The sequence below is a fragment of the Macaca fascicularis genome, chromosome 14 (assembly GCF_037993035.2).
Source record: "Macaca fascicularis isolate 582-1 chromosome 14, T2T-MFA8v1.1".
In the NCBI taxonomy this organism is placed as follows: Eukaryota; Metazoa; Chordata; class Mammalia; order Primates; family Cercopithecidae; genus Macaca; species Macaca fascicularis.
In genome coordinates, this window is record NC_088388.1 from 14,568,019 (window position 1) to 14,576,911 (window position 8,893).

At 40.0% G+C, this 8,893-nt stretch overlaps 1 protein-coding gene across 1 annotated transcript; it reads left to right on the top strand.

Annotated features, from left to right (window-relative positions):
• Window positions 1–1,681: 1,681 nt before the first annotated feature.
• On the top strand, window positions 1,682–2,656 carry LOC102139903 (olfactory receptor 5A2). The gene has a single exon (XM_005577770.4). The coding sequence runs from the start codon at window positions 1,682–1,684 to the stop codon at window positions 2,654–2,656; it is 975 nt and encodes a 324-aa protein (XP_005577827.2).
• The last annotated feature ends 6,237 nt before the right edge of the window (window positions 2,657–8,893 follow it).

An 8,893-nucleotide genomic window follows, 5' to 3' on the forward strand; every position in this document is an offset into this window, starting at 1 on the left:
CCATTTGTATTTCCTAATTTTTAAAAAAAGTTTCCTTTTTTTTGAGACAGGGTCTCACTCTGTCATCCAGGCTTGAGTGCAGTGGTGCAGTCATGGCTCACTGCAGCCTAGACCTCCTGGGCTCAGGTGATCCCCCCACCTCAGCCTTCCAAGTAAATGGGACTACAGGCGTGTGCCACCTCAGCCCACTAATTTTTGTATTATTATTATTATATTATTATTATTATTATTTTCTGAGATGGAGTCTCGCTCGGTCACCAGGCTGGAGTGCAGTGGCATGCGATCTCAGCTCACTGCAACTTCTGCCTCCTGGGTTCAAGCGATTTTCTTATCTCAGCTTCCCCAGTAGCTGAAACTACAGGAGCATGCCACCACGCCCAGCTAATTTTTGTATTTTTAGTAGAGACAGCGTTTTGCCATGTTGTCCAGGCTGGTCTCAAATTCTTGAGCTCAAGCAATCAGGCTGCCTCCACCTCTCAAGTGCTGGGATTACAGGAGTGAGCCACTGTGCCTGGCCTGTTTCCTCAGTTTGATCTTACATCAGTGCCAGTCTGTCTTTCTTAACTGCCAGATATGTATGGGCTTACCTCTTGTCTTCATAGTGATCGTCTGATCTGGCCTGATGACATCAAAGTTGTCCCTTGCTTATCACTGTCTTTAAATATTGAATGAACCCTCTTCTCCCTGCTGCTTTTCTTGCCCAGGAAATATTGATTGCTGTTGGTTCTTGACCACAATGGCTCAGCCCATCTCAGTCAGCTTAGGTAATGCTCCCCTTTCCCCTTCATGGAGACCTGTTCATATCCCTTCTTTCCTATAATTGTGCCGACTGTGCTAGTTGAGATTTTCATCATTCTATGAATTTTGTGCAATGACTTTTATTAAGAACATTATATAATTAGAATAAATGTTCTGGTCTTAAACATGATAAGTGTGTGTGTGTATATATAAGCACAAACATACACATATATACAATTAACCCTGCACACATATGTATAACATATATATATCTATATATATACACACAAGTATACATATACACACAAATATGTATACACATACACACATATTTTTTTCCCACTTAGTTTTACTACCTAGAAGATTGTTAGACTGTTGCCTGGATTTCCTCCCGCAAAATGGAATATGTCAAAAATTGTAGCCCATTGTATTCAGTTCCCTTCTTCTGAGTTCTTATACTAAAGATCTGTAATGCATAAAAATGCCTAACTTTATTATACTTTATTTATTTATACTTTATTTTCAAGTCAGAAAGTCTAAAAAAGCCATAGCGAACCTAAGTCCAAAGGGACACTTCAAACTCATCTGATTCAACCCTCTCATTTCCCATTTGAGAAAATGAGAATCCGGAGAAATGACTTTTCCAAAGTTCCCAGCAAGTTATGAATGGAGCTGAAGACAAAACTCGGGCTTCTGACTCCCAATCAGTTTCTACTTTATTATTAGATGGATTCTCTTTTGACCACCAAACATAGAGCATATGGATTATCCTAGGCTGACTTCCTCTGAAAAGTCTTTGCCTAGCAGGTGGCTGGGCTTTAACTGGGTGTTGTTTAACGGGATGCTGACTGTATGATCTTCCAGGAAATACCCACTCTTACAATAACAAACAAAATTTAACTGACCACAGGATTCTTCTTTCCTTTATGCAGGAAGCAGGCCTATGGCTGTAGGAAGGAACAACACAATTGTGACAAAATTTATCCTCCTGGGACTTTCAGACCATCCTCAAATGAATATTTTCCTTTTCATGTTATTTCTGGGACTCTACCTGCTGACGTTGACCTGGAACTTAAGCCTCATTGCTCTCATCGGGATGGACTCTCACCTGCACACGCCCATGTACTTCTTCCTCAGTAACCTGTCCTTCTTGGACATCTGCTATGTGTCCTCCACTGCCCCCAAGATCCTCTCTGTCATCATCACAGAGCAGAAAACCATTTCGTTTGTTGGCTGTGCCACTCAGTACTTTGTCTTCTGTGGGATGGGGCTGACTGAATGCTTTCTCCTGGCAGCTATGGCCTATGATCGGTATGCTGCAATCTGCAACCCCTTGCTTTACACAGTCCTCATATCCCATACCCTTTGTTTAAAGATGGTGGTTTGCGCCTATGTGGGTGGATTCCTTAGCTCTTTCATTGAAACATACTCTGTCTATCAGCATGATTTCTGTGGGCCCAATATGATCAACCACTTTTTCTGTGACCTCCCTCCAGTCCTGGCTCTGTCCTGCTCTGATCCCTTCACCAGCGAGGTGGTGACCTTCATAGTGGGTGTTCTCGTTGGAATAGTGTCTGTGCTAGTGGTCCTCATCTCTTACGGCTACATTGTTGCCTCTGTTCTGAAGATCAGCTCAGCTACAGGTAGGACCAAGGCCTTCAGCACTTGTGCCTCTCACCTGACTGCTGTGATCCTCTTCTATGGTTCTGGATTCTTCATGTACATGCGACCCAGTTCCAGCTACTCCCTAAACAGGGACAAGGTGGTGTCCATATTCTATGCCTTGGTGATCCCTGTGGTGAATCCCATCATCTACAGTTTTAGGAATAAGGAGATTAAAAATGCCATGAGGAAAGCCATGGAAAGGGACCTCAGGATTTCTCATGGTGGACCATTCATTTTTATGACCTTGGGCTAATGTTTACAATGAAGCTGTGAGCTGGGTCAGTTATGCAGGCATTTACGTAATTTTAAACTAGTTGATCTATAGAATGAATTGTGTGAATCAGGCTTTTTTTCCCTCCTTCTTAAGATTTCACTAATAGTTTGTCTGTTGGCTATTAGAAAACATTTTGGCCATTGTTGCTTTGTAAAATGAATAGCATTGTATAGTTTGAGATTTTAAATGCTCTGCCTAGCAGAAAACTTCACCATGACAAAACACGTCCTGGAATGTCAAAACAGAGTATGTATAGGAAGAAAATCATCGAAAAAATGTTAGTCCAGCATTTAGTGTGGTGATCTTCAAGGTACAGCACGGTATAATGATCTGAAGAGGATGATGTTTTTCTAAACATAGTTGCCTTTCCCTCTTCTGAGATTCTCAAATGGTTTGCTTTAGAGCCCATGAAAACCATAGGGCAGACACTTTCCCGTGTTTCAGAATCATGGCCATAGGAGGCCCTGTGACTGATGGGGGAGTTTTAATACCCTTTAGATGCATTAAAGCAAGAATTCTGATTTGGCCCTTGATGTAATTTGGGTATTTGTCCCCACTCACATCTCATGTCTGATTGCAATCTCCAGTTCTGGAGGTGGGGCCTGGTGGGAGGTGTTTGAATCCTGGGGGTGGATCCCTCATAGGTTGGTGCTGTATTCATGACAGTGAGTTCTTGTGAGATCTGGTCATTTAAAAGTGTGTAGTCTCCCCCCCACCCCCTGTCACTCTCTCTCTCCTCTCACTCTGCCTCTCTCTCTCTTGTTCCTGCTTTTGTCATGTGATGTGCCTGCTCTCCCTTTGCCTTCTGCCATGATTGTAAGCTTCCTGAGGCCTCCCTAGAAGCTAAGCTGATGCCAGCACCATGCTTCCTGTAAAATGTGAAGAACTGAGAACCAATTAAATCTCTATGAATTACCTAGTCTAAGGAATATTTTTATAACAGTGCAAGAATAGTAGTCCTTAATGACTGAACAAACAACCTCTTGGCCAATTCAATCAATTACAAAAAGAGGCCACTAAAACAATTTAAATAAAACCAAGGAATTATTGCTTAAGCCCAAAGTGACAGCTTTCTAACCAACAATTAAAGTTTCTTAGGAATCTAAAGAGAAGCATACGCTCATCTGAGATGAAAAGTTCTCTATTTTTACCAGGGTTGTGATTAATTCTAGAAGAGAACTTAGCCAAGGAATTGAAGAAAATGATTTTTCTCCTCTACATTTTCTCAGAACTTGTTATGTATCCTTGAACTGGCAGTAAAGAACTGGAATAAATTCATTCAGCTGTGGCCTTTCTTGGTTAGGCTATAAATAAGTGAGTAAATGATATCTGCCTGTGTGGCTTTAGGCACATTGCTTGGACTCCAGGTGCCTCAGATCCTCATCATAAAATGGAAATTGTAATAGTAATTTTATCCTAGGATTATTATGAAGAATTAAATGAGTCAGTACACGTAAATACTTAGAATACTGCATTGTGAATAGAAAATGTCCAAGAGGTGCTATTACTATTATTATTATATAATGCTTAATCATTATCCAAATAGAAAAAATGGAAGAGATTTCCTTAGTTTGGTAGGAAATGTAATTTTTGCAATGGCTTTATTGCATTAGAAAGAGGATCTGGAGGGACTATTGCAAAGAGGGTTAAGAATATTCACTTTTAAGTAATTGGACCTGAGATTATTAATTTCATCTCTGCCATTTTGTAGGTTCATAGCCTGATCCAAGTTATTTAGAAACTCTATTTTCCTCATCTGTGAAATGAGGATAATAATTCTAGCTACCTGAGGACTAAGCTCTGATTTTTTTCTCTTGCTCAAATTCCTTTCTAAGGGGTCTGGGGAGTCATGCCCTACAAACCATAAATTCTCATCAGATGGGTTTTATTTAACCCTGGATATAGTGACTTACTTTACAATCTGACTCCAGCATAACAAGGAAGAAAATCAAAATGTTTTATACCAAAAACAATTTCCTTGCCACACCTTGAAATTGCCCTGCAAAGTCTCTGGTGGGAAAAATCCACATGCTATAGAGAATCTCCTCTCCCCTTTGTTTTCCTTCCTTTATTCCCTGACATAGGATATAATCAACTAAGAGCCAGGCACCTTTTTAAGTCCGATAAGAAGCAATTTACAACCTGCTCTCTCTGAAGTCTGCTATCTGAGAGCTTCTTCCGCACAATAAAACTTGGTCTCCACAATCCTTTACCTGAAACTGAACATTTCTTTCCATTAATCCTAGGTCTTCAGATGAACTCAACCAATTGTCTGCCAGAAAAATGTTTAAATTTACCTATAGCCTGGAAGTCTCCACTTTGAGTTGTCCCACCCTTCTGAACAGAACCAATGTCTTTCTTAAATGTATTTGATTGATATATCATGCTTCCCTAAAATATATAAAACCAAGCTGTACCCCGACCACCTTGGCCAAATGTTCTCAGGATCTCCTGATGGCTGTGTTGCGGGCCATGGTTACTCATATTTGGCTCAGAATAAATCTCTTCAAATATTTTACAGAGTTTGACTCTTTTTGTCAACATACCCCATAAAATTGATGCAACAATTAATTGAGAATATACATAAAGAGGGCTTAGCCCAGTGCCTGGCATATGGTAATACTTAGTACAAGTTAGCTTATATTATTAGTCAATATCTTTACTCAGTTTTATATAAATCAAGAAAAATCCAGGGTAATGTGTTAAAAAGAGACCAAAGAAATAGGTTTAGGGTATCCACTCCAATTAAGACATATTAGTCTCAGCCAAGAGGCACACCCATATTACTATCTCTATGATTTCTCTTGTATATCAGAAGCAGTTCTTAGGGAATTAGAGTGAGCTCAGGTTCACAGCTGTGACCATTTCGCCAACTCTATCAGCTATCTGGATGCCTCTCCCCCTTTTCCTTATAGCTTTTTTTCCCCTCCACCTTTCTTGACCTGTACTCCAACTCACCAAGCTCCTATCCTTCAGTTTGTCAATTTTCAAAATGGTAGTTAATCTTAAGTTCTCCTAATGTCAAAAGTCATTGAAATGACACAATTAACTAATGAAAATATCTCATGCTTTGGATTTACATGGAGCTATTATCAATCTTTACTATATCCAAACTTTTTTGATGAATGGAGATTCTGAATAAAAAGTCTTCATAAAACTTTTTCTTGTTCAATCACATATATATCTACCAGGAATGGTAATTTTCTCATTGCACTGAGAAGATATAAGGTACTTTTGCAGTTGGCCAAACTACCAAGAAGAATGTAAGTCTTATTAATAGTGATTAATTCTATTGCATAAGATGGAGATTGGTTGTAAGACTTGAATGTTTTGGGGTTTACAGTAAGCTACATGTTGAATGTTTCCTAAACAAGTGTATTTATTATGGGGCTTATAATCAGACATACATTAAACAGAATATTTTGGGCCCTTAAGGAATCAGGCATTTTATAGCCATTTGAAGGAGGAGGAGGTAAAACTCTTTCCTGGGAGGGCTAGTCAGCTGGAGATAGAATTCACTTTAGTAAAATTACCATCATCCAGGGTGTGGCACTCATGTTTGCAACTTCCAAAAATCTTTTCCAGATGGACTGAAGTTAACAAAGCTCAGAACAGCTAGCTGTATAAGCCAGAATGACAGATTTAATTTTCAGTGGAGAACAAAGCTGCCAAGCTTGAACTTGTGCCAGTGGCACAATTCTCCATCTGTCAGGAAGCCATATAGAAAGACAAATTACAATGAAAAGTCTATTTGGAGAGTAAGGGATCACAGCAAAGCGGATAAAGTGGATCAGTTACTGATACACCCAGCTAGAGGGTCCAGATCGGCTGAGGCCCTGGGCAAGGGCACCACCAAATTTTCTCCCCAAGCATTCCTTTTCCTCTCTTCCAAGATGACTGTCCTCCCTTCTAATCAATACTTATAGATTGATGAACTTACAGCTTTTCCTACTTTTAGTCTAAGAAATATATATTTTTTTCTGTAAAATGCTTCTGTTACACAATTTACACACAGAGAGTGCATAGTGAAACCACGGGCTGATTTTATGGTTTAAGTTTTAGAGTTTCGTAGACACCTTGTTGTTGTCCTAGGCACCAACAGCATTCACCTACTTTTTTTTTTCTTTGTAGGTACATATAATTATGCACACTCATGAATTAATGAGTGATGCATTAAAGGAGCTCTGATGAGATGCTTAACATTTTTCTAAAGATGAATAGTCTCATGTTTCTAGTCTTAAACCTTCACAAACCTAGAGCTTGCCTATTCTGTGATCATCCACAGAAATGAGGAATCATTTGCATTTCACTTGCTTGTGTCCAGATAATGAATCTGGATCTCCCTGACATAAAAGTAAGCAGGGGCAACCTGACTACCTTGTATGTAAGGAGATACGCCATGTATACCAGCACATTCTCCCACTAGCTTGATCTGTGACTACCTCCCTGATTTCCTGGTGACTTATCCCCATGTTTGTAACATTTTTCAAACCCACTGGGGATGATAAGCCAGCTGTTTATATCAACCTTCACTGACTTTATTCCACCCTCTCTCTTCTTGTGCTTCTTTCTCTCCTTATGCTGGTTAAGACCTCCTATATGCAATAATGCTTATGGGCCTGGCCAGGGATGAGAGTTCACTCTTTCCTACAAGCAAAGAAATAGTGACACTAATCTCTTGCATGCATGGCTTGGAACTTTTACAAACTAGATATAGCAGCATCTCTCTTCAGAGTTGCCAGACCAAATGGCTGGCACTATCTAGTTGAAGAGACTAACCACACACTTTGGGTGGGACCACATTCTATAAATAAACCAGCAGCTGGGACCCAGGGAGACCTCATAGAAAAACAGAGAATTCATCTTGCGCTCAAAGCCAAGTTCTTCTGAAAGAGAACTATGATGTCAAACTAGACTTAAATGTGAGCATGCATAGAAAAATTGGCATGCATAAAGTATCACTTTGATATTGTATGGCATATTCTTGTTTGTTCTAATAAAACATCTTTCTTATGCAACAAGAGGCTGGGTTGCTTTGATCTTAAGAAATTCTTAAGAAGCCAAATTGCTCCGCATGGTTTAGAAGGAGAAAAGCCTATAAGTCAGACACAACACTGAAACTCATAGCTCATTTCCTAACAACTGAAAGCTATGTATGTAGCCTGGCAGGATTGGCAGTGAGACTCCATCTGGGGCTGAGCTGCAGGGGGAGGTGTCCTGGGAGAGTCATCAAGAAGATGTGGGTTCTGAGAAGTCCTGCACCAATCTAGTCTTCCTTCTCCACATTTCATGTGCCCTGTGAGAGATACTACTGACAATTGCCTGTATTGTCTGTGCTACTTGTATAAATGTCACTTTTTTTTCTTGCAGACACTTCTGGTTTTCTTTAGACACCAGAAGGCAAAGCAGGTATTCCTTCTCTGTTTAACACCTTCAATGTCTGTGGCTTTCAGATCTTGAAAGGCTCTGGAATTGTTTTTCATCATACGTGCCATCCCTGGTAGTTTTCCAACAGCAGGTGATGCATGAGATTTTCTTGCTTTAGCAACTTAAGCATCTTTTTATTAGGACTTTGGCCTTCTTTATTCATTTGATTTCCCATTTTTTAAAACCTCTTCCTATGTTTTAACATTACAAACTATTTGTAATAACATTTCAAAAACAAATAACTTTATCATGTGGTTTTATGTTTCTTTTTTTAAACTTTACATACATTTTATTTTTGTGGTTGATTTCATTCCTCCCCCTTCAGCTCCTCCTCCACCTCCCCCCGCCAAGCAGCAGGAATAACCTGAAGGTTCCCAAGAACCCTCTCCCATTGAGTCCTACCTGGAAAGTAGTTACCTACTTGGAGAGTCCTCCTCATCACTTTTTTTCCCAGCTTTTATTTTAAGTTCCAGGATACATGTGCAGGTTTTACATAGGTAAACATGTGCCATGGTGGCTTGCTGCACAGGTCATCCCATCCCCTAGGTATTAAGCCCAGCATCTGTTAGTTATTCTTCCTGATGCTCTCCCTCCCGACCCTGACAGGCCCCAGTGTGTGTTGTTTCCCTCCATGTGTTCATGTCTTCTCATCATTCAGCTCCCATTTGTAAGTGAGAGCATGCGGTGTTTGGTTTCTGTTCCTGCATTAGTTTACTGAGGATAATGGCTTCCAACTCCATCCATGTCCTTGCAAAAGAAATGATTTTGTTCCTTTTTATGGCTGATTGA